Source organism: Somniosus microcephalus, chromosome 4, assembly GCF_052327205.1.
Source record: "Somniosus microcephalus isolate GS21.2 chromosome 4, FLI_Smic_1.0, whole genome shotgun sequence".
In the NCBI taxonomy this organism is placed as follows: domain Eukaryota; kingdom Metazoa; phylum Chordata; class Chondrichthyes; order Squaliformes; family Somniosidae; genus Somniosus; species Somniosus microcephalus.
In genome coordinates, this window is record NC_140990.1 from 281,283,925 (window position 1) to 281,311,041 (window position 27,117).

The 27,117-nt window shown below is 45.1% G+C and overlaps 1 protein-coding gene across 1 annotated transcript in view; it reads right to left on the reverse strand.

The window, feature by feature from the left end:
* tmem37 (transmembrane protein 37) overlaps nucleotides 1–26,312 on the reverse strand; it is a 43,662-nt gene extending 17,350 nt beyond the window's left edge. Inside the window, exon 1 of the mRNA XM_085986540.1 lies at nucleotides 25,859–26,312. Coding sequence (XP_085842666.1) covers nucleotides 25,859–25,882 — 24 coding nt within the window. The 5' untranslated portion in view covers nucleotides 25,883–26,312. The remainder of the gene's footprint in view (nucleotides 1–25,858) is intronic.
* Nucleotides 26,313–27,117: the final 805 nt, after the last annotated feature.

Genomic DNA, 27,117 nt, shown 5'->3' on the forward strand with positions numbered 1-27,117 from the left:
AACGCCTGTCTGCTCCCCTACCTATTGAATCCCCTATCACTATTGCTCTCCCTCTCCTCTTCCCCCCGCCGCCTGTGCAGCTGAACCTTCCATGGTGCTGTGGACTTGGCTCTGGCTGCACTCCCCAGAGGAACCATCACCCTCACCAGTACTCAGCACTGAATACTGGCTGGTGAGCAAGATGGGCTCAGGGGACTCCTGCACTACCTGCCTGGTCCTCCTCTTCTGTCTGGTGGTCACCCATTCCCTCTCTGCCTGCACACTCTTAAGCTGCGGGGTGACCACCTCCCGAAACGTGCTATCCAAGTAGCTCTCAGCCTTGCGAATGCACAGCAGTGACTATAGTTGCCGCTCAAGCTCCATAACCCGGTGCTCGAGCTGCTGTAGCTGGCGACACTTCCCGCACATGTGGTCATCCAGACCACGGGAGGTGTCCAGGACTTCCCACATGGCACAGGATGTGCATTCCACGGGTGTTAGCTGCCCTGCCGTACCTCTAATTAACCTCTAATTTACTAACCTAACTGGAATAAACTTAAAAACTTTAAGAAAGCCAAGTAAAAACTTACCAGATACTCACCAGTCAGTTCTCTCCTCTTGTGCCGACATCACTTTTGACTTCTGATGTCACTCTTTGAAAATTCTGCCGGTGCCAAGTTGGTACCGCCGCTGCCGCCTCGCCGCTCCGCCCAGGTCCGCACTGCCGCTGCTGCTGCTGTGGGGCCTACCTGCGCCTCAGGCTCTCTTTATACCGCCGCTGCTGCCTCGCCGCTCCTCCCAGGCCCACACTGCCGCTGCTGCTGTGGCTCATATTTCAAGTAGGCCAAAAGGAGGGTTTGACTAACTCGCAGATATCATAAAACTCACAGTAAACACATAGGGGGTCATTTTAACTCTTGCTGCAATTAAAATACCCGGGTTAGTTGCCCACCGGAAAGCCACCTGGATCCTTTGTGTAATTATTAACTTCTTTAAGAGTGTCGTTTTAGAAAGGCTGGCTCATATTTTATACTTTGTTGGAACTTGGGCTCGAGTATTTTTTTTTAGCTGCTTGGTTGAATTTTTATTTTCTTCCTGTCATCATACATGTGTAAATAATTTTACATGTTATAGACTTTTGGGGTGACGTAGACTTTTAGGGCTAGAAATTGCGTAGCGCACCGTTTGGGACGAAAACCATTGCGGGAGCGCAAAAGTATCACCGGGCGCTACACAATTGATTCCGACGGGAACTTGTGGTTTAGCGCTCCAAGAGGGAAGTGGTGCGCTAAATCAAGCGCTACCACTTCCCTTCGAGCATTAAAGGGAGCGAGAGGGGCGGGAGCAGCAGAGCGCTGCACAATGTTCCGCGCAGCGCTGCCGGTTTTACAGGCTCCTTCCCTCCCTTAAAGAGAAGGGCCAATGCTGCGGTCATTGAAGGCTAAGGCTGGGAATGGTTGTCAACGGCACCTGCGATATGCGCATAGCAACCCCAAGCACTCTAAGAGAGTGCAGGTCTGATCAATTGCGGGCTGGAAAAAAAATCAAAATACAGCACACTGGGGACATTATTACATTTTGGCCTATCTGACCACCACTGCCTTTAATTAGCGCTCCCCAAGCGGCCAGCTGAGGTAACAACACCTCCTGCAGCTGCTGGTGTTGATGCCCGGCGATGCTGCAGGGGGCAGAAGCGAATTTTGCATCCGGGGCGATAACAGGGTGCTACGCACCGGATGATGTCACGATCTCTGGCGCGCAGGAGATCGAGGTGGTAAGTTTTAGCGCCAGGGCTAACCCGCCATGGAGGTTCGCGGGCGTCGGTAATTTCACCGTGCCCGGTCGGTAAGCCCTTAGCGCCCTGTTATCGCCCCCGGAGGCGCTAACGGGAGGCGCAAAGGGGGACAATTTCTCCCCCTTAGAATATATAAAATGTCTGTTCTATAAAATTTCTAATTTACTCACTGTAGGAAGAATATGTAATGTCCATATCCAGTGCACATAATAAATCGCTGGTCAATCAGAAATGTGACAATGATCAAACCGTGCCTACACCCAAAGTATGTATATATAAGTACCCGGTCACCTATAATTTATCTGAATTGATATTTATCAAACAAAGACCATTTTTTTTGATAAGCTGAAAGTTTCTCTGCTTGCTTAAAACTTCAATGAGCATAGTTTAAAAATGCAAAAATATTTATCAAATATTTTGACCCACAAAATGGCATTATCTTTTATTTTCCTATCCTCTTAAACTTCATTATTTAAGTTCTTCAGGACCATATCACCTGGGCTCACGAATTGTATTTTTTTAATATTCATTCTGGGGATTTGGGCAAGGCCAGCATTTATTGTCCATCCCTAGTTGCCCTTAAGGTGGTGGCGAGCCTTCTTTTTGAACCGCTGCAGTCCATGTGGTGAAGGTACTCGCACAGTGCGGTTAAGTAGAACCAGGATTTTGACGCAGCAACCATGAAGGAACTGCAATATATGTCCAAATCGGGATGGTGTGTGACTTGGAGGGGAACTTGGAGGTGATGGTGTTCCCATGCACCTGCTGCCCTTGTCCTTCTAGGTGGTGGAGGTCATGAGTTTGGGAGGTGCTGCCGAAGAAGCCTTGGCGAGTTGCGCAGTGCATCTTGTAGATGGTACACACTGCAGCCATGGAGCGGCGGTGGCGGAGGGAGTAGATGTTTAAGGTGGTGGACAGGCTGCCGATCAAGCGGACTGCTTTGTCCTAGCTTCTTGAGTATTGTTGCAGTTGCATCTATCCAAGTAAGTGGAGGGTAACCCATCACACTCCTGACTGGTGCCTGTAGGTGGTGGAGAGGCTTTGGGAGTCAGGAGGTGAGGAACTTGCCACAGAATATCCAGCCTCTGACCTGCTCTAGTAGCTACAAATTGTTGGCTGGTTCAGTTTTGTTTCTGGTCAATTCTCACCTCAACTCTGGAATTCAGCTCTTTCATCCATGTTTGGACCAAGGCTGTTAATAGGTCTGAAGCAAAGTGGTCCTGGTGAACCCAAACTGAGCATCAGTGAGCAGGTTATTGATGAGTAAGTACTGCTTGATAGAACTGTTAATGACTCCACTGTATATCTGTATCACTCCAAGAACATGTGTATATTTTGTATAATTCTATAAAAATATATGATTTAAAAATGAGCTTCAAAAACCTGAGACTTTGTTGCTGCCATTCATTCTTATTTACCTAGACCAACTGCTATAATTATGGATGTAAATGTTACTTTCTGGAGGGGAGTATTGATGTGTTCTGAATCAAAAATCTATGTTCATTCCAAGCAACATGCCTAGCCTACACTCATTGACATAACAAACTAGTTTAAAAACAAAAGGTTTATCACTAGGCTAAAACAACTTTGCATCTTTTCAATGCAAGTAACTACAGTACTGGTAAAATAGTGCTGAATTTAAAATTAGTCTTTACTCCTGTAATTTCTCCAGGGAGCTTGTTTGAACTAGCTCAATCGCAAGCAAATTATTTGCAAAGTAGCCATTTCTTAATAAAGGAAATAAAACATTGAGCTTGAGTTTAAAACATAGCTGGATTTTCAGTTCACACTCAGAATAGCTAATGATTGTAGTGAACAATCGTATATTTACAATTGTATTATTTATATATACGAACAAGTTGTATATTTTCCTTAAAATGTTGTTTCCAGTAGGTGGCACAATTTGATGCAGAAAAACAAAGCACAATCGCAAATCAATAAGATGTTGCAGTACTACTCAGTTATTCTGCAACACATTGCCAGTGCAATTTGTACAAGAAGATGACAAAGCAAAGATTTGAAAATCACATTGACAATCAATTTTCCAATCCTTTGGGTGAGATACGGGTGATTCACATTAAGAATTAGTGATTTATGGGAAGAAAACCAAATGGTACCAATTAAATAATATGACTGGCAGGATACAAGTGAGCTAAGACAAGTGTTATTTTTCACAAACCACCAATCCCTAAATGTAATTCTTCACCAATTACAAACAAAAAATTGGGATTGAGGGGAACACCCAGGATACATTCCCTGTAGGAGCTTTGATACACTTGCATCCGATATTCTCCCCTATCTCCGTATCTAAAGCCTCATTATGAGCTGCATGCTCAATGTAATTTGGTAATCTTCTGCTTTTAAGATGTCTCTAGCAAGATTTGAGGTATTTTAATTTTTTTTAAAACTTATTTTCAGCAAAGTATCTATTCTGTTTAGGCATGAACACTTTTGCCTTTTTATAGTGTGCACTTGTCATGTGTTCCACTACTAGTCTGCAAAGGTACAATTTGGAGAGGTAATCTCAGCTCAGCATTTGACTTCAAGATTTGTGCTGAAAGTTAAAGATCCATTCCAGCTATTGACACCCAAGATACCTCTCTTGATCTGTAGATTTCATATGATGTCCAAGCCCTGTGAAGCTTGTGCAAAGTTCAACAAAAGGACTTCTTGTGGTTATTTCATAAGTGGAAGGCCAGCCTGATTATCAATGTCTCAGCTCAACTCATCTCAATTTAAGAAACAGGTTTAGATATAGGTGATTGTCTAAAGTAATCCACAAAAATGAACGGATCCAAGTATTATGCGTGAGCTTACAAGCTGAGAAGCAGAAGTTAGGATCTTCTGAGGTTGACTAAACCTCCTTCAGCTCCAATCACAGAGTTGCTTGATCATAAGACCTTCCAACTGTTCCATTGGCAAGAAACCTCAAACTTTAAAAAGTAAAAATTTCCCTGCCTAATTCTGTCAGTAACATTGCCACTAGAGTAAACTTGCGTAACAGTGCTACCATTAGCACTTCGGCTCCAGCCAAGATACCTATCATGGTTGGCACCAACATTTAAATATCAATTACATGGCAAGAGGATCCAGTTGTGCTTAGGAAACTTAATTATAAATGCTCTACCGCTCACAAATGCAAGAGAAAATATTAACCGAGAAAAAGTCTTAAATAGAATATCTATAGGTTTCTCTTAAAACCATGTCCATTTCCATTTTGACTCTCGTAAGGTAGAGTAAGATTTCTTCAATCAGCTGAAGCTCCTGCATTAATGCAGATGTTGGTGTGACAAAAATAGAATTCTTGTCTTGATATGATTATATCATTTTTAAAACGTAATGGCAACCTAACTTAAAATTGGTCTGCTGGAAACGTCTTTAGGAAATTTAATTTGTTCTGAAGTAAGGTATTAAAAATTGGGCATAAAAAGGGCAAGACAGACAGGATTCACCTGCAGAAAAGCAGGTTTATAACGGGCAAAGCCACAGAATGTTCGAGGCTGAAATATACTAACCACACCTATGCTTGACTTGCAGAAATGAAACTTACAGAGGCAAGACAGGCATGACTCATTTCCAGGAAAATGAAACTTAGAGGCAAGACAGGCATGACTCATTTCCAGGAAAATGAAACTTAGAGGCAAGACAGGCATGACTCATTTCCAGGAAAATGAAACTTGTACTATGTGTTAACTCTGTATGAACAGCCACTTGTACTATGTGTTAACTCTGTATGAACAGCCACTCCCGGATAGTGATTAATGTGTAAACTTTTAAATTGATTGGATCTCCGAGGAGGTATGGCTGGCAAAATGTGTATAAATGTGTGGATCTTTGAAAGGCTCGTTGGAGTTGGACTCATGTAGGGACGTGAGAAGTTCTCCCCAGGTCTGAATAAACCGTTGTGACTTCAATTATTTGGTCTGTCTTTCTTACAACAAGCCGGTGACATCAACCTTGTATATCACTTGGTCCACACTTTGGGGGCTTACTTCAATTGGCGACGAGGATGGGATGCGCGATCGGAACAAAACTCTCGGTTAACGATAACCTAAGACGGGTGAGTACGTTTAAATTACCACCTATAAAATTAGAGGTTAATTGCTGGCAAGACATCAAGTAAGATCGACGTACAAAAAGAACTATAAAAAGAAAGACACCTTTAATTTAAGGCGGTTAAAACTGCCGGACTGTGGTACTGGAAAACAGGGGTTTAGAAACCTGGTAGGCCCACGAGATACGGCTCTTAAGAAATAGTTAAACGGGTTGTTTTAACACTTGGTGAAGGACGAGTCCTTCTGGCCGAAAAAAAAAGTAAGCCGGCAGGGGCGGCAAATCCCCTAACCCAGGGAGGCGGGAAATCCTGTTAAGCCGAGAGGCGATGAAACATCAGTAAATGAATGAATGATTGTACAATCGTGAGTAAATGAAATAACTCAATAGTCACAAAGAGGTTAAAACGGACAAGGGCGAGGTCTGTCCCAAACGCCTAGCCTGAGCCGGAATTAAGAGGACAGTAGTCCCACGTGATGGCCAGGATCAAGTAGGACGTAGGGAGTTACAGACCCCACAGTAACAAAATCTCGTGACTAAAGGGGTGGTGTGTGTGGAACGAAACAGAGTGATTGACAGGAACTAACTAAGGTAACGCTATAGTGGCAAACAACATAACGTACAAACCTAATTTACCAACGTGAATTAAGTATTAAACGTAACATTTGGATATGGCTAAGAAAGGAGGAGAAGAACCCTGGGGAGAAATCTGGGGGGACCCGGGTTCTGTAACACGCTATGTCTTTGACAAAAATAAAAAGTTAATAAAGAAAATGAAAAAGGCAGGGTGGGATGCAGACGATAAACCAGAGGTACAGAGAGAATGGTGGAAGAAACAAACAAAAGATCAATTGGAAAAAGCGCACATTATTGTAGCAGCATGTTATAACTGGGAATGCCTGTTCTAGCGACAGGATCATAAACAGTGTCCAGTAGCCGCAACTGCCCCAAAACCGGATGACTCTCGGGAAAGGCTATATCCGGAGCCGACCTGGGAAACCGTATTCAGGACACGAGTCGGCAGCCCAGGAACTGGTTCCAGTGGCACCGATAGCTTTACAATATAGACCAGCAGTCCCTGCAGCCCCGGCGGCAGGTGGGAACCCAGCAACAGCGGGCAGGCCGGCCTCAACAACGCTGACCTATACACCATTGAGCTTGCAGGATCGGGTAATTCTCCTTAACGAATTACCAATCTTAAAACACCGCCAGAATAATAAGACGTTTTGGCACAAATTGCGCAAAATACGCATAAATCATGCCCTACATAATATAGATCTCGATCAATTGGTACGGGCCAAATATCCTGAGGAACAGTGGAGATTGGTATTGGGCAATCACGGGAATGGCCAGTGGGCCACACCCACGGGACAAACAATCCGACAATTAACCACTGAGTTTGACCAATTCAAGGCCACGGTGGAAACAGCAATGGGACAGGCCCCCGTAAATTGGGCAGCTATAAGCGGGATCACACAGAAAAATGGAGAAAGCGCCATCGATTATGGGAAACGAAAGTGGGCAGCCTTTGAGGGTAACTGTGGAATTCCAGGCCCCCTAAACAAAGACAACGCTTGCTTTCTGCAAACATTTAAACAAGGACTAAGTCCGATGCACCAGAGTGCAATAAAAATGGGGCTAGTGGTCCACAATAATTGGGATGATTTAATACAATGGACGTGTGAAGTAGATAATCAGGCCCAAGAACAAGCCAAACTTAAAATAGCTGCCCTAAAGATGGATAGCGACCATGAAGATGCATTAAGTGTGGCGGCATGCTTCAGTTGCGGGCAGGAGGGCCACATGAAAAGGGATTGCCCGAAGCAACAAAATGAGGGAGGTAATCAGACATCTCAGCAAAAGGTTTCCTGTCATAATTGTGGAAAACCAGGACATAGGAAACAACAATGTTGGAAGAAAGGAGGAAGAAGGGAAGGTAAGGGACCTAGACAAGGAGGAAAACCGGGGTTCAGCATTGGAGGGTCAGAGAGTAGTGAGGAAAACGTGGCAAAATTGATCAAGAAGGGATCCAAGACAGCATGCGCCATCAGCGCTCTCCGAATAATAGACCCCAAGTGGGACAAAAAGGGAGGGTGGGAGGAAATTTGCCACCGATTCCCCAAACTATGGGCCAAACACAAACAGGACTGCGGACTGGTTAAGATTAACCCAGTCAGAGTCCCCGGACCAACCCACCGACCCCATAAACAATACCCACTTAAAGCGGAGGCACGGACAGCCGTACTGAGTATCGTATTGGAACTAGTTAAACAAGGAATTTTGTGAGAAACAGTGTCCGGCACCAACTCTCTAGTATGGCCCGTAAAGAAACCTGATGCGTCATATCGACTTACAATCGATTACACAGCCTTAAATAAAGTGACCCCAAAGGAATATCCGATTGTAACAAGCCCAGCTACTATCTTTAACGGTTTAAAACCAGAACATAAAATATTCACTGTGTTAGACATCGCAAACGGATTCTGGTCTATTCCCCTGCATGAGGAATCACAAGAAAAATTTGCCTTTACAGTGGACGGCAAACAGTATACATGGACATGGGTCCCACAAGGATTCCATAATAGTCCAGCCATTTTTCACCGCCACATGGCCAGAGCTCTGGAAGACCTAAATTTAGAGGATGAAAATAGTACCCTCTTACAATACGTGAATGACCTCCTAATAGCGTCAGAAACGAAAGAGGGACATAAGGGGGTCCTAACAAAGGTCTTTTCAGCCCTACGGGATGCGGGTTTTAAGGCAAACCCAGCCAAAGCCCAGGTAGGAAAATTGGAAGTCACATACCTGGGGTATAGGGTCAGCATGGAAAAAAGGGCTATGCCAGAGGAAAGGAAAGAGGCAATCAGCCGAATGCCCAGGCCCGTAAACGAGAGAAGAGTACGGCTGGTACTCGGTCTCTAACTTTAGCAGGAACTTTATAGAAGGCTTCTCACACATGGCAGCGCCCCTATATGAATTAACAAAGGGGGGCAGGGCAGCAGAAGAACCCATGGAGTGGACAAACACACAGGAAGAAGCATTTTCCAAACTTAAATACACCCTGACTGCCGCCCCCACGTTAGGATTACCTGACCAAGAAAGACCGTATCACATATTCTGTCACAATCATGATGGACACTATAGCGGCGTAGTAGCCCAGGAACACGGAGGAAACATGAGATCGGTGGCCTACTATTCTACTAGACGATCCCCCATCAGGCAGGTCTGCCCCGCTGTGTGGCCGCTATAGATTGTGCCAGATGGTCAGTACAAGTCAGTGAACCGATCATAATGACCGGAGATATTGTATTACACACCCAGCACACCCTGGTAGAATTACTTAATACGGGACGACTGAAGTCTGTCTCGACTGCTCGACGAGCAGCCTGGGAGGCGGTACTATTACCTAGGAACATCAATACAGATAGTCAGGGATATGGGGCAGAACCCTGCCTCCATGATGATCATGGAAGGGGAGGACCACCAATGTATTAATGAGGCAGAGCCAGAAAATGACCTAGATAAAATGAAGGAAATACCATTGGCCGAAGCGGACTTGGAGTTATATGTAGATGGATCCCAAAAATATGTACAGGGAAAGCCGAGGACAGGCTGGGCAGTGGTGACTGAGGATGGAACGGTGTTACAAGCCGGAACCCTCCCCGGGGATAAATCCGCTCAAGTAGCGGAATTGACAGCTCTGACGAAAGCCCTGAGGATGGCCGCGGGAAAAAGGGCCAATATCTATACAGACAGCCGCTATGCCTTCGGAATAGTGCACGATTACATGGCCTCCTGGAGCAGGAGGGGATATGTCATCTCCGGGGGAACTCCCATCCAACATTTAAACATAGTAAAATCATTGGTGGAAGCCGCGCACGGGCCAACTGAGGTAGCCGTAGTAACATAGAAACATAGAAGATAGGAGCAGGAGTAGGCCATTCGGCCCTTCGAGCCTGCTCCGCCATTCAATGAGATCATGGCTGATCATCAAAATTCAGTACCCTGTCCCTGCCTTCTCCCCATATCCCTTGATCCCTTTAGCCTCAAGAAATATATCCAACTCTTTCTTGAATATATTTAATGAATTGGCCTCCACCGCCCTCTGTGGCAGAGAATTCCACAGGTTCACCACTCTCTGGGTGAAGAAATTCCTCCTCATTTCAGTCCTAAATGGCTTACCCCTTATCCTTAGACTATGACCCCTGGTTCTAGACTCCCCGGCCATCAGAAACATCCTTTCTGTATCTAGTCTGTCCAGACCTGACAGAATTTTATAGGTTTCGATGAGATCCCCTCTCAATCTTCGAAACTCCAGTGAGTATAAGCCCAATCGACACAATCTCTCCTCGTACGTCATTCCTGCCATCCCAGGTATCAGCCTGGTGAATCTTCGCTGCACTCCCTCCCTCAGGTAAGGTGACCAAAACTGCACACAATACTCAAGGTGCGGTCTCACCAAGGCCCTGTACAACTGCAGCAAGACATCCTTCTTCTTGTACTCGAACCCTCTTGCTACGAAGGCCAACTTACCATTTGCCTTCTTAACCGCCTGCTGCACCTGCATGCTTACCTTCAGCGACTGGTGCACAATAACACCCAGGTCTCTTTGCACTTCCCCTTCTCCCAATCTATTGCCATTCAAATAATAATCTGCCTTCCTGTTTTTGCCACCAAAGTGGATAACCTCACATTTATCCACATTATACTGCATTTGCCATGTTTCTGCCCAATCACCCAACCTGTCCAAATCGTACTGGAGTTTCTCGACATCCTCCTCACAGCTTACCCTCCCAACCAGCTTTGTGTCGTCTGCAAATTTGGAGATATTACATCCAATTCCCTCGTCCAGATCATTAATATATATTGTGAACAGCTGGGGTCCTAGGACCGATCCTTGCGGTACCCCACTAGTCACTGCCTGACATTTGGAAAACGACCCGTTTATTCCAACTCTTTGCTTTCTGTCCGCCAACCAGTTCTCTATCCAAGTCAATACCTTGCCCCCAATCCCATGTGCCTTAATTTTGCACGCTAATCTCTTATGCGGGACCTTATCAAAAGCCTTCTGAAAGTCCAAATACACCACATCCACTGGTTCTCCCTTATCTATTTTACCAGTTACATCCTCAAAACATTCCAGTAGATTAGTCAAGCATGATTTACCTTTTGTAAATCCATGTTGACTTTGTCCGATCCTGTCACTGCTTTCCAAGTGCTCTGCTATTACATCTTTTATAATAGACTCTAGCATTTTCCCCACTACCGATGTCAGGCTTACCGGTCTATAATTCCCCGCTTTTTCTCTACCACCTTTTTTGAATAGTGGGGTAACATTAGCTACCCGCCAATCCATGGGTACTGTTCCAGAGTCTATCGAGTTCTGGAAGATGACCAGCAATGCATCTACTATCTCTAGGGCCACTTCCTTAAGTACCCTGGGATGTAGACCATCAGGCCCTGGGGATTTATCGGCCTTCAGTCCCATCAATTTTCCTAACACCATTTCCCTACAGATATTGATTTCTTTCAGTTCCTCACTCTCATTAGACCCTATGTTCCCCGGCATCTCTGGGAGGTTATTTGTGTCCTCCTTTGTGAAGACAGAACCAAAGTATGTATTTAGTTGGTCTGCCATTTCTTTGTTCCCCATTATAAATTCCCCTGATTCTGACTGTAAGGGACCTATTGTAGGATTCGCAAAATCCAGAAAATACAGTCTAGGTTGGTAAAACCCCTGAAATGGCCACATTGTGAGAACACAAGATGGAGTTGGCAGTTCTCATGGCTCAGTTCAAAAGGACACACCAACAGTATCTTACAGCAGCCTGAGTCATCACCAATTAGAAGATTCCAGAACTTACTGCTATTGATATGATAATATGGTTACAGCAGTACCGAACTCGTAAACAAAAGTATTTGCACCTGGAGGTGCGCTAATTGCTAGCAAAATGCAAACCCATCTCTGAAATCGCTGAGCACAGAAAAAAAAACATTATCTGTACCAAACTCAGAGGGACACAGGACAGATCCCATCAGTTTCATTTACAAGACATTAAAATAAAGTACTTGCTTTTGTCAAAGCAGCCTGCCCATTACCTTGACAAAAGAAAACCCCTGATTTGGCGCCGAGATAAGGACAAGGAAACAGTATAACTGTGGAGGGAGAATCGACAGCAAGACTTCTTTTTCATTCAGTGAGATTCAGACAGATCCATCACAGATTCACACAGACACAAGGTCAAGGACAGAGCGAGGAGGACCCACAAGATTGTGCAGGAGAGCAGATTCAGAAGTTCAGTCCAGATCCAAGACCATCAGGAGTTCGAAGGCCGAGTGGAGAGGAGACGGTTCGAGGAGTTCGGAGGACTTTCAAGATTGTGCAGGAGAGATATTCAGCCAGACTCAGACAGATCCACAAGATTCACCAGAAGCAGTGAAGTCCAAGTCCAGATACCATCAGGAGTTCGAAGACCGTGCGGAAGAGGAGACGGCTTGAGGAGTTCGGAGGACTTCCAAGTTTGTGCAGGAGAGCGGGTCCAGGAGCCGGTCCCATAAGGAAGATTGGAAATCCCGGACGTAACAAGGAGTACGAGGGTTTTAAAATTCTGGTGAGCATAAAGGCCCAACTCTACCTAACTGACATAGTTGAGGTATATTTTAGCAACGGGAGGGTTTGTAACATTAAGGGTTTTGTAATTCAGGAGTGTGATTTATCCCTCGATGTGTCCGTGCGCTTTTCCCACCCCCGTTTTAGTATACCGCTGATTAAGAATTGTTGTATGATTTAAGATAGTCAAAGTTATTCCTTGTGTGTTAAATTTTTGTTCCCATTGGGAGACGTGCTAATGATTTTTGTCTAAATTGATTCTTGCATTCTCTGTGTTTATTCTCCTTGAAAATAAAGATATTTCTGATTTAAAACTCACCTTGTCTCACCTGATCCATTTGTCTTCCGAGTCACAAGTTGGGCCACACATCAAGGCTGTCTGGCAATAAGCCCAGTGTATAGAACCGGTGAGGGGGGAGCGCTTCGGAACCGCTCACGAGCAGTGCGAAATCAAAACCGATCTAGCACACCATAAGCTCGTTAAAACGACCCCTTACACTATGGGTCAAAGCGCACACCAAGGGAAAGACCCCTCAAGAACAAGGTAATAGGGCAGCAGATTTAGCCGCCAAAGCCATAACTGAAGTACCATGTGCCAGCGCAAAACCAATAGGAGGAACCCCAGTACCCCTTGCGCCCATCGAGTATAATATTGTCAAATTGCATCAAGAAATACCAGAAGTCGAGTTAAAAATCTGGGAAGAAAAGGGAGTGGCACGGTCAAGGGATGGGGTGTGGAGAAAGGAAGGTCGGGTATGTGCACCCAGCTGTATCCAACAAGAACTAATGAGGTTGTACCATGGGCAGGCCCACACCGGGGCCAGCCGAATGACAGGTAACCTAGGCCGATGTTGGTGGTGGCCCGGACTGTCAAACAGTGTGAGGAAGTACTGCAAGGATTGCCACATTTGCGCGCAATGCAATACTGGGAAGCCGGTGAAGGTAAAGTGGGGTAGACAGCCAAGACCAAAGGGACCCTGGGAGAAAATACAAATTGACTTCACGGGGCCCCTAGTTAAAAGCAAAGGAAAGATGTATTGCTTGGTGGTAATTGACCAGTTCACCCGGTGGGTGGATACTTTCGCCACCCGAAACTGTACCGCTGGCACAGTAGCCTGGATCATGGCAGAATAAATAATACCTAGGTGGGGAGTCCCCTTACAAATAGACTCAGATAACGGGGCACACTTTACTGGAAAGGTAATGAAGGAAGCTAGTGCCCTGCTAGGGGTAAAACAAAGGTTCCATATACCATGTCATCCAGAGAGTTCGGGTATGGTAGAGAGGATGAACCAGACACTCAAACGATCCCTCACCAAAGTAATTGAAGAAACAGGACAAGGGTGGGCAGAGTTGTTACCCATGATTCTGATGAGGCTGAGAGCCACACCAAATAGGACAACCGGAGCTAATGACGGGACGGGCCATGGCACTCCCCGAAGGAATAGCCACAGGGGGGGGGAGGAAGTAGGACCTTTGAAAGACAGAATTGGTAGCTTTGCGAAACAATTATGCACAGAACTACACGGGTTAAGGCAGGAGGCCAGAGACCAGCAGATAATTAGGGACCTAGAAAAGGACACAGAGGAACAAAGGAAAGTGTTACCTGGGGTGGGAAGCCAGGTAATGGGGCAGTAATTCCTCCCCAAACGCGTGAGTACGGAAGGGGTACTCACGTGTCTGGCCGGAGGAAATGCCGGTTTTCAGCATGCACAGCGCATGCGCTGAAAACCGGCATTTCCTCTCCTCTCACCCAAGAGTTGAAGAGGCTAGCGCGTGCGCTGTAGGGGGCAGCGCGTGCGTCTTGGATTTCCTCTGTTTTGGGGGATTTGCGCATGTGTAAAGGCCTCCGGTCTTTACGCTTGTAAAAAGCACACGTAAGTATTTATTTTTACAGGTAAGTGGTGTTTTAGTGCAATTTAGAAAAAGAATTTCCACAGGTTTATTATTTTAAAGAATCTACAATAAGGCAAGTTTAGTTTTAGACCCTTTTAAAAAAAAAAATTTTCAACAAAAAAAAATTATTGTTTAAATTATTTTTTTAAACTTATTTATACTTAATTTAATGATTGGGGTGTTTTTAAAAATTTTATTTAAAGTTTAAGTAGTGTTTTGGGGTGCAGTACTTCTCATGAGTTTGAAAGTTCTTACTCTCAAACTTATGAATGAAGTTTCCCCTCCCCTGATTGGCTGAACAGTGCTCACCTGATCCCAGCCGGCACATCGCACTAACTACGCCGCTGGGTCAGGTTAGCACAGCGCGCCGACATCAGAACCTGGCCACTGAAAGGAAATCCACTGCGGGCCAGGTTTCAGATGTCGGCGTGCAGGGTGAGTGCATATCGGGGGCTTGCACGCGCGGCAAGCTCCCGACACCAAATTCTGGGCCAATGTCTAAAATCCTGCTAGTGAAACCGGGACTAAGGCTCCGGTGGGAAGGACCATATGAGGTGCTATGACCAGTGATACATGTGCGTGTGTAGACATACACGGCACAGGAAAAGGGAGGTGGAAACACTGGACACAGCTGAAATTATATAAGGATTCCAATGAGTAACCCGGAAATCGCACCTTACATGGAGAGCGAGGATTACTGGCATAGGGTCCAACAGGAAAGGGATAACCTCATGCTCGCACTAACAACATCATGCTGCATGATGCTAGTAGTATTCTTCGTAGTATGTATATTTAAATACCTCTGGGAAATTAGCCAGGAGAGAAGGGGCATGCATCCACCAGCAAACCAACCAAGAGAAGGGATTGAATTAGTGAGGATAAATTGAAAATTAGAATAAGTACAACAACTCTTTAAAAATCCATAGAAATGGAACACCAAATGCTGGATGACTGTGGGACTAATGTGTGCATATCAGGAAATATGGCAGGATAATACAGGGCCCGAAATGATAAAAGTAGTAAAATTGGAATAATTAATCGCTGGTGACGACCAGCCTTGTATTTCCACAGGACACACCAGAGGAGGAACCGAACGACGAAGACAGCCGACAGGCAACAAACAGAATGATTAAATAGTTGTTTTTATATGGCCTTTTAGGCCTAAGGGCGCCCGATAATGTGGAAGGAAACCCCGATACGACAGGGAATAGTTGTCATGGAAGTTCGCCAGTCAGCTAAATCTCTCGAGTTGTTGGGTTTGCATCGGGGTCCCAACACACTCGAGGGGAGGGATCCCCATGATGGCAGGCAAGGGATACGAGTACCCCGAGATAGTCGAATGGCTGGTAAGACAGAACGCCAGCTATGGTAACTATTCATGGGTAAACAACATGTGGACGGGGATGTGGAGGTCAGCTGGATACCCACTGAACAAATTTGAGGGCTGGTACCTGACTACCTTCGATGCAACCAGGCCACCTCCCTCGTTGACACTGATGGGAGAGCACCAGGGAGTATGGTGTCTTAACAAAACCAGGAACAAGGGACAGTTAATGGGGTGGAGCATCTGTGATAACTTCAATGAAGTAGTGTTGGACTATAAAATCAAAAATAATGTAGTCGTTCCATCAGGCGATTTTATTTCCTTAGACTGGACCAATGTAACCAATAAGACAAGCGGAGGAAAGTGGGATGATCGGAATACCGCATTGCAATCATGGAGCGATGTGTTCCGGGCTAATCAAACCATACACGCCTATAATGGCACGTATTTTATATGCGGGGAAAGGGCGTACCCCTGGCTGCCATCCAACTGGAGAGGATCATGCTACCTCGGCTATGTACAGCCGTATGTAACCCACCACAGAACCCTAACCGACGCCCAACAAGAGGTCCCAATGGGCAGGAGCAAGCGGGCGGTGCAAACCTGGGAAAAGGGTATGGCCATAATGTGGCCTTTTTATGGGGTACATTGAAACGGACCAATTAAATACATTATTTGAACAAGTAGCCAATGATACGGCCGGGGTAGCCAGATCAATAAATGAAGAATTGGTAGCCGAGTGTACAGTATCAATGCAGAACCGGATGGCCCTAGATTACTTATTAGCTAAAGAAGGAGGGACCTGCGCCATAATAGGGCCATCATGTTGTACTTACATTCCAGATAACTCGGAGAAGATTGAGGATCTCGCCAACCACATACAGGAAGTGGCTAGGAAAACTAGAAATTCCCCCACCTCCTCCTATTTTGATAATTGGGGGATCAGGATGGTCGGGGACGTTGGGCGCCTCAGTGATACAAGGCATAATGATATTCCTCATGATTGTTATTACAATATACTGTGTATTTTTGCTGCTCAAGTGCCTCTGCACCAGAGTGAGTAAAGCCGAAATTGGTGCCGTGACAGAAGCCGAAACTAAAGGGAGGGAGGTTGAGAAGTTAATTGTAGAAAACTCCTCCACCTCTCCAAGGCAAATGGTGTAGGAATTGATCTGAAGCCCTTAAATTACAAGGGATTAATTGGGCATGGTAAATAATGACCAGGCCAGCCAACCGTAAGACGGAGGTGGCAGAAGGAGGAGTGGGGAATGAGGATTGGTGAGTGATGACAGTCTCGAATGGGCACGCCACACACCCGACGCGGGAACGAAGGGCAAGCTTGAATAGAAAGCTTAAACCATTAATGCAGGGTCTAAGGGGCCCTGGGAATGGTTACACCGGAATGAATGTATAAAAGGAAAGACCACCACAAAGGAAAGACCACCATACCGCGTGGGGGGAAGTGGGCCGCCAGATTGATAGCCTATATACACATGTATAACCTAGACTGGTAGAAGGCCAGAAAGTGCACCTCAGGCAGACATCAGGAAGTGGAAGTACATGTTGACCTGTTTTGGAACAATTGTCCAAAAGGTCAAAAGGGGGGACTGAAGTAAGATATTAAAAATTGGACATAAAAAGGGCAAGACACACAGGATTCACCTGCAGAAAAGCAGGTTTATAATGGGCAAAGCCACAGAATGTTCGAAGATGAAATATACTAACTACTCCTATGCTTGACTCGCAGAAACGAAACTTAGAGGCAAGACAGGCATGCCTCATTTCCAGGAAAATGAACCTTACAGAGGCAAGACAGGCATGACTCATTTCCAGGAAAATGAAACTTGTACTATGTGTTAACTCTGTATGAACAGCCACTTGTACTATGTGTTAACTCTGTATGAACAGCCACTTGTACTATGTGTTAACTCTGTATGAACAGCCACTCCCGGATAGTGATTAATGTGTAAACTTTTTAATTGATTGGATCTCCGAGGAGGTATGGCTGGCAAAATGTGTATAAATGAGTGGATCTTTGAAAGACTCATTGGAGTTGGACTTGCGTAGGGACGTGAGAAGTTCTCCCCAGGCCTGAATAAACCGTTATGACTTCAATTATTTGGTTTGTCTTTCTTACAACAAGCCAGTGACGTCGACCTTGTATATCACTTGGTCCGCACTTTGGGGGCTTACTTCAGTTCTGTGGTAAAGGTTAATCTGTGGATAGCTAATCAATGTTCCTGCTGCAATGCAAATAACCTGTATTATTGTTAGATTAGCTAAGCATACTTTGTGCTAAGTATTCATCTGAATCATCGGTCAAACTTTAACCTTGCTATCTTATTTAATGTGGTCCCCTCCTATTTCTCATCTTATTGCTGCCCCTCAGCAACATCATCCGAAAACACAATGTCAGATTCCATATGTACGCTGATAACACCCAGCTCTACCTCACCACCACCTCTCTCAGCCCCTCCTCTGTCTCTGATTTTTTACACTGCTTGACCGACATCCAGTCCTGGATGAGCAGAAATTTCCTCCAACTAAAAATTAGGAAGCCCAAAGCCATTGTCTTCAATCCCTGCCAAGGGAATGGTAGCATAGTGGTAATGTTACTGGGCTAGTAATCCAGAGGCCTGGACTAATGATCCAGAGACATAAGTTCAAATCCCACCATAGTAGCTGGGGAATTTAAATTGAATTAAATAAATCTGGAATAAAAAGCTAGTATCAGTAATGGTGACCATGAAACTAATAGATTGTCGTAAAAACCCATCTGGTTCGTTAATGCCCTTTAGGGAAGGAAATCTGCGGTCCTTACCTGGTCTGGCCTATATGTGACTCCAAACCCACAGCAATGTGGTTGACTGTTAACTGCCCTATGAAATGGCCTAGTAAGCCACTCAGTACCGGACCAGCACATTCAACCCTGCAAAGTCCTCCTCACCAACATCTGGGGGCTTGTGCCAAAATTGGGAGAGCTGTCCCACAGACTAGTCAAGCAACAGCCTGACATAGTCATATTAACAGATTCATGCCTTTCAGCCAATTGTCCTAAACTCCTCCATCACCATCCCTTGGTATGTCCTGTCCCACCAGCAGGACAGACCCTCCAGGGTGGCTGGTACAGTTGGGAAGGAGTGGCCCTGGGAGTCCTCAACATTGACTCCTGACCCCATGAAGTCTCATGGCTTCAGGTCAAGCATGGGCAAGGAAATCTCCTGCTGATTACCACCTACTGCCCTCCCTCAGCTGATGAATCAGTACTCCTCCATGTTGAACACCACTTGGAAGAAGCACTGAGAGTAGCAAGGGCACAGAATGTACTCTGGGTGGGGGACTTCAATGTCCATCACCAAGAGTGGCTCAGTAGCACCACTACTGGCCGAGTCCTGAAGGACATAGCTTGTGACTGGTGGTGAGGGAAAAACCTACTTGACCTCGTCCTCACCAAACTACCTGTTGGAGATGCATCTGTCCATGACAGCATTGACCACAGTCATTGTGGCGACGAAGTCCCGTCTTCACACTGATGACACCCTCCATCATGTTGTGTGGCACTACCACCTTGCTAAATGGGAAAGATTCAGAACAGATCTAGCAGCTCAAAACTGAGCATTCATGAGGCGCTGTGGGCCATCAGCAGCAGCAAAATTGTATTCCACCACAATCTGTAACCTCATTGCCTGGCATATCCCTCACTCTACCATTATCATCAAGCCAGGTGACCACCCCTGGTTCAATAAGGAGTGTAGAAGAGGTGTACCTAAATATGAGGTGCCAACTTGGGGAAGTGGCAACACAGGACTACATGCATGCTAAAAAGTGGAAGCAGCATGCTATAGACATGGCTAAGCGATCCCACAATCAATGGATCAGATCAAAGCTCGACAGTCCTGCCAGCCACAGCCAGTCGTGAATGGTGGTGGACCTTTAAACAACTAAGGGGAGGAGGAGGCTCTATGAATATCCCTATCCTCAATGATGGTGGAGCCCAGCACGTGAGTGTAAAAGACAAGGCTGAAGCGTTTGCAACCATCTTTAGCCAGAAGTTGCCGACTGGATGTTCCATATCACCCTCCTCATGAGGTCCCCGCCATCATGAAAGCCAGTCTTCAGCCAATTCGATTCACTCCATATGATATCAAGAAACGGCTGAGCGCACTGGATACAGCAAAAGCTATGGGCCCCAACAACATCCCGGCTGTTGTGCTCCAGAATTAGCCACGCATTTAGCCAAGTTGTTCCAGTACAGCTACAACACTGGCATCTATCCGACAATGTGGAAAACTGCCCAGGTATGTCCTGTCCACAAAAAGCAGGACAAATCCAACCCAGACAATTACAGCCCCATCAGTCTACTCTCAATCATTAGCAAAGTGATGAAAAGTGTCATCGACAGTGCTATCAAGCGGCACCTACTCACTGATGTCCAGTTTGGGTTCCGCCAAGACCACTCGGCTACCGACCTCATTACAGCTTTGGTCCAAACATGGACAAAGGAGCTGAATTTGAGAGGCGGGGTGAGAGTGACTGCCCTTGACATCAAGGCAGCATTTGACCGAGTGCGACATCAAGGAGCCCTAGTAAAACTGAAGTCAATGGGAATCGGGGGAAAAACTCTCCACTGGCTGGAATCATACCTAGCACAAAGGAAGATGGTTGTGGTGGTTGGTGGTCAATCATCACAGCCCCAGGACATCGCTGCAGGTGTTCCTCAGGGCAGTGTCCTATGCCCAACCATCTTCATCAATGACCTTTCCTCAATCTTAAGGTAAAAAATGGGGACGTTCGCTGATGACTGCACTATGTTCAGTGCCATTCGCAACTCCTCAGATAATGAAGCAGTCCGTGCCCACACGCAACAAGACCTGCACGGCATTCAGGCTTGGGCTGATAAGTGGCAGGTAACATTCGCGCCACAGAAGTGCCAGGCAATGACTTTCTCCAACAAGCGAGAGTCTAACCACCGCCCCTTGACATTCAACGGCATTACCATCACCGAATCCCACACCATCAACATCCTGGGGTCACCATTGACCAGAAACTTAACTGGACCAGCCACATAAATACTGTCATAACAAGAGCAGGTCAGAGGCTGGGTATTCTGCGGTGAGTGTCTCAGCTCCTGACTCCCCAAAGCCTTTCCACCATCTACAAGGCACAAGTAAGGAGTGTAATGGAATACTCTCCACTTGCCTGGTTGAGTGCAGCTCCACCAATACTCAAGAAGCTCTACACCATCCAGGACAAAGCAGCCCGCTTGATAGGCACCCCATCCACCACCTTAAACATTCACTCCCTCCACCACCGGCATACCGTGGCTGCAGTGTGTACCATCTACAAGATGCACTGCAGCAACTCGCCAAGGCTCCTTCGACAGCACCTCCCAAACCCGCGACCTCTACCACCTAGAAGGATAAGAGCAGCGGGCGCATGGGAACACCACCACCTCCAAGTTCCCCTCCAAGTCACACACCATCCTGACTTGGAAGTATATCGCCGATCCTTCATGGTTGCTGGGTCAAAATCTTGGAACTCCCTCCCTAACAGCACTGTGGGAGTACCTTCACTGCACGGACTGCAGCAGTTCAAGAAGGTGACTCAGCACCATCTTCTCAAGGGCAACTAGGGATGGGCAATAAATGCTGGCCTTGCCAGCGACGCCCAGGTCCCATGAACAAATTTTAAAAAACTCTGTTCCCTAGCCACCGACTACATCCCTTTTCCTGGTCACTGTCTGTGGCTGAACCATACATTTCACAACCTTGGCATCCCATTTGCTCCTTCACCAAGACCGTTTACTATCACCTTCATAACATTGTCCAATTCCGCTCATGCCTCAGCTCATCTGCTGCTGAAACCCTCATCCATTACCTCTAGACTTGACTATTCCAATGCTCTCCTGACTGGCCACCCATCTTACATTCTCCATAAACTTGAACTCGTCTAAAACTCTTCTGCCCGTATCCTAACTTGCACCAAGTCCCATTCATCCATCACACATGTGCTCGCTGACCTACATCGGTTTCCGGGCCAGCAACGCCTCGAATTTTTAATTTTCATCCTTGTTTTCAAATCCATCCATGGCCTCACCCCTCTCTATCTCTGTAACCTCGTCCAACTCTACAACCTTCCGAGATTTCTGCATTCTTCCAATTATGGCCTCTTGCGCATCCCTGATATTAATCGCTCCACCATTGATGGCCGTGCTTTCAGCTGACTGGGCCCTTGGCTCTGGAATTCCCTCGCTCAGCCTCTCTACTTCTTTCTCCTCCTTTAAGATGCCCCTTAAAACCTACCTCTTTGACCAAACCTTTGGTCACCTATCTCCTTATGTGGCTTGGTGTCAAATTTTGTTTGATAACGCTCCTGTGATGCACCTTGGGACGTTTAACTACATTAAAGATGCTATATAAATGCAAGATGTTAATGTTGTCTGACATAAATGCATTTTCATTGTTATTTCATGTCAATGCCTAGTTGCCCAAAAGATAGCCATTGTTAAATTTCCTGGGATTGATGTGACCACATGTCATTCATCAACCTACTGCCCTGTTAATGTAGGTGATTGCTCCCTTCATCAAATTTGGCTGCTGAGGAAGACCTTCAAAGAAATCACTTTTAACTTCAAAAGGAAAAGCATCCCAACTAGCCAGAGACTCTCTAAGCCTGAGCATGTCAGAAGGGTGTAACAAAATGCATTATGAAAAAGAAATCCTGAAACGAAAAATTTTGTTGGTGTTAAGTTTTTGGGACTATTTCATCTACCTGCAGCAAGTGTGACATTTAAAAAGGACAAATTGACCACATGTGCACTGTTTCAAAATCTTTTACACAATTATTGTACCGCTTAATATTTTGTTTATATCTTTGCTTCTGTATATTGTTTAAGCATAAATAAATTTGATTGGTAATTTTATCTAGTACTAAAGTTGCGATATTTTCCATCTTCCAGATTAACAGGAAACTTTGTAGGAACCCTCATAAATTTCAGTGCACAATATTACTGCTAAAAAGCCCTGTGCTACACTAGCTCAGTATGGCAGAGTGAAGGGTACAAGTTTCAGATTGTAAGGTAAGGAGGGGACAGTCTGGTTATAGAAATTATTGTCCGACTGTTTGAATGAGAGAAGGGTGTTAGAAACCGTAGCAGTCAGCATTGAGGTGCCAGCCCAGCACTGCTGCCTTCACTGCCACCAGTAGATTCGGGTTTTTCATCAGTTCAAGAATGCCTGGTTCTCTGGTAGTCATTCAGAGTGGCTGGGTAACTTCCCTAAGCACAAGTCACTGGAGCTTTCAAAGAACAGAAAATGTTGGAAATACATAGCAGGTCAATCAGCATCTGTAAAGAGAAAAGACGGGCTGTAATGTTTCAGGTGTGTACCCTACATCAGACTCAATAAAGGTTACACACTCAAAATGTCACAGCTTGTCTTTTCTCTTTACAGATGCTGGCTGACCTGCAGTGTATGTCTAGCATTTACTATTTATATTTCAGATTTCCACCTTTTAACATTTTTCCTTTTTATTTCACAGGAATTCTTTACTGATAAATAAGGGCACAAGGGATGATGATTAGGAAGATCAGATACTTAATTTCCCAAAACATTATTAAAGAGGGAATAGTAACATCCTCCTCCCCCCTTTAATATAAACATATAACTACTTGTCTTGAGCTTTATGTCCCAGAGAGCTCTGAAACTAGCATGGTGGACTTATCCATCAAATATGCCTCCCAGCTTTTCACCTTTCACCCATTCTTCATCCATATGTCCTTTCATGAGAAAAGCATTGGAACGCTTAGGTTGATTCATATCAGGCCTATATTGATGCAATAGACTACACAGAGCTCCCATGATTACTGACGTACAATCTATGGTTGACTTTACCTGTGGTGTTCAGATGCAGCTTCAGTTTGGAATTTCTTTGATGCAGTGGAAACCCCCCAAAAAAGGAATCTAATAATTTAGATAACTAAATAATACTTTAGCAAGTTTCTAGCAGCAGCAACAAATTCCAAAAGCTATCCCCGGACATGGTCCTACCCACCTCATGAAACCTGTGTATATTCACGTATCTATCTCTCCAAAAGTGGCTCCTTTCAGATCAAGAGAAGTTTTATGTCAAGAGCCAAAAGGTTCAGACAAGAAGGACAGCAAGGAGCCATGAAGGGGTTCAATCTGCCCTGATTCTCTGTAAACATGACTCTCAGGGTATATTTTAACTGGGAGTGGAGTTCAGGCAGGCAGGGGGCGGGGTGAGCATCAATAGCCTTCTCCTCAAGGCGAATAGTATAGATGCATTTAAAGGGCAGCTTAATAAGTACATGAGGGAGAAAGAAATAGAAGAAATGCTGAGTTAGTGAGAGGAAGTATGGTTTGAGGCTCGTGTGGAGCATCAACACTAACATAGACCAGTTGGGCCGAATGTCCTGTTTCTATGCTGTAAATTCTATGCCATTCTGTATGGTAAACTACAAATAAGATTTATTAAAATGTAAAAATTAAGCAGTAACAGAAAATCAATAGAGCATACTCCTTTTGATCAGACGTTTTAATTTACACTTCCTCGTATATAAAAAAAAATGCAACACTTCACTAACTTTTCTAATATTACTGAACCTGGGCCAGCGCCCATTAAAAATTTATGCATGGCCCTGAATCTAATCTCAGAGCCTTCAGAAGTTTGTCTCTGTATCAACAGAACCAGAAGAACTAAGGCTCCTGAGTATGTATCAGCCTAAGCATGGGGGCTGTCAATCTAGCTCTACTCTCAGACACACCCCTGCTGGACATCAGTCATACTGTCATCGGTCTGAGGTGATTGAATAAACAATCAAAATACTGAGGTGATTGCTTACAGTCACCACCCAAACAAAAAGCAGACTGACTCCCCATAAGAAAAATGTGGATTGCTTTTGCAGTAAAATGTCAAACTGGCCTAACCATTGATGGTTCCATGACATACATAGGACAGCTTTCTGATTGATTTATTTTAGTGGGGATGGCTGAGGAAGGAATGCGACCAGGACACTGACGGAATTCCCTGATCTTTAAATGGTGCCACGGGATCTTTTACATCCACTGGCACAGACAGATAGGCCCTCAGATTAACATACCATCTGAAAGACAGCACTGCATACAATTACAGCACTCCCTCAGTGCTACAATGAAGTGTCAGCAAGTATTCTTATTTGTATATGGAGTTGAGTGAATCAGAAAGGATATTAGGATATCAGTATGTGAGGAAATATTCCTCATCCTGAGAATGTAAATTAATTCTGCATACAAACGTTCCCTCCCACCTTTCTTCCCTTGTTTCTGTTGTAGTTGTTCATTTTTGTATGAGGTGCTTGAGGAAAGATTATTCTATCTGACTGTCTTACTATTTAGATATACTTACTTTCACTGTTCTTTTTTCCAAAATGTATTATGTCTTATTTTTCTTTAATGAACTCCATCTGCTACATATCTGTTCACCCTGCTATTGTTTATGTCTGCCTCCCCTGTTATTGTTTATGTCTGCCTCCCCTGCTATTGTTTATGTCTGCCTCCCCTGCTATTGTTTATGTCTGCCTCCCCTGCTATTGTTTATGTCTGCCTCCCCTGTTATTGTTTATGTCTGCCTCCCCTGCTATTGTTTATGTCTGCCTCCCCTGTTATTGTTTATGTCTGCCTCCCCTGTTATTGTTTATGTCTGCCTCCCCTGCTATTGTTTATGTCTGCCTCCCCTGTTATTGTTTATGTCTGCCTCCCCTGCTATTGTTTATGTCTGCCTCCCCTGTTATTGTTTATGTCTGCCTCTCCTGCTATTGTTTATGTCTGCCTCCCCTGTTATTGTTTATGTCTGCCTCCCCTGTTATTGTTTATGTCTGCCTCCCCTGCTATTGTTTATGTCTGCCTCCCCTGCTATTGTTTATGTCTGCCTCTTGCATTCTTCCTCACAATCTGCCCTTAATTTGGTCTCATCAGGAAACTTCACTTGTCTTGTGCCTAGATCATTTATATAGTGGAAAAAAGATCCCTGGGTGCATCACTACCCATATCAATCTTACATTAACATTTTTAATTTGGTGCTTCTCACATCTGTTAAGCTTCCCCTCTACCTAAACTCATCCAATGCCTTTCAAATCTGAAAAGGCACTATATAAATACAAGTTGTTGTTGTTGTAAAAAAAAACTGTTGAGAGCGAGTATACCTTTAACAGGAGAGCAGTCTTCATGATGTTTGGAGTGAAAAGACAGCACGGCGGGCAGCAGTGATCAGGGAAGGCGAAGCTGCTTCTTTCCAGACATCGAAGAATTCTCGATCATTTCTGGAGTCAAAAGTCCGACAAACATTGGACTGGGTTTTATGATTAACGAGCTGCGGTAGGCAGAGGCTGAGGAAACGGCCAGGTTGCAAAACTCTTTTGCTGACTTGGCTGGAACAGCAGGCGCTCTGCGGTTCGTTGGTAAACCGGGGGAGGCGGGTCTGTGTCTGATTTCAGTGGGCCCCGGTGATGCAGAAACATCGGTTTACTGGTGCTCTGTAAACGCTACGTGCTTTCACGCACGGATGAGGTTTATGAGCCGGTGACTTATCACCGGTTATCAGGTTGAAAAGTCCAGTTTAAAACTGCATTAGATTACGGGTGAATGATTCCAACCCTTGTAAACCCACCCCCTTCTATATATGTAAAGTCCCCATGTAAAACCCCCTAATATACAATTCAGTGTAAACATGAGTGAGAAGAAATGTGTTGAGAAAGTACATAGGCCAGTTACACTCAGGGTACCGAGGAATCCTCAGCAACTCCAACTTAATTCTGTGGCAGGAGATGCACATTTACACTGTAATGGTAACAAAGTAGTGTTGCTGCAACTAACTTCAGAGTGAACCAGAGTAAGACTTCCGCCTGCAGGGAGGATATCACATGTTAAAGAAAGGGATGATCTGCATCGATTTCTTAAGCGTTTTTAAACAACATAAACCAATCTTTAGCATTTGGAGCAAATAGGTTGTGTGACACATTTGGGGCTGTATGATATGAAACTGTTGGTTGAGCGGTGACTGTAGTTGTGAAATGATTGCCGCAATTCCTACACGCAGTCACCATGGATGGGAAGCAATGGGCGTGTGTGACAGAAGTGGGCTGATTAGACAGCTCTCAAGCAGTGCCAGTGGCTCATTTACATAACTGTCAGGAACAAAACTAAGGGGAGGTTTTTAACATTGTATAGTTTGACAGGGTGGTTGGGAGAAGCTGTTTCCACTTGTGGGTGAGTCCAGAGCAAGGGGCATAAATATAAGATAGCTGCTAACCGATCTTAAAAGAATTTAGGAGGAATTTCTTTACATAGTGAGTGGTGAGAATCTAGAACATTGCCACCTGTTGTGGTTGCAATAGATAGCAATGACGCATTTAAGTGGACAAATGTAAGAAGTCACACAACACCAGGTTATAGTCCAACAGCT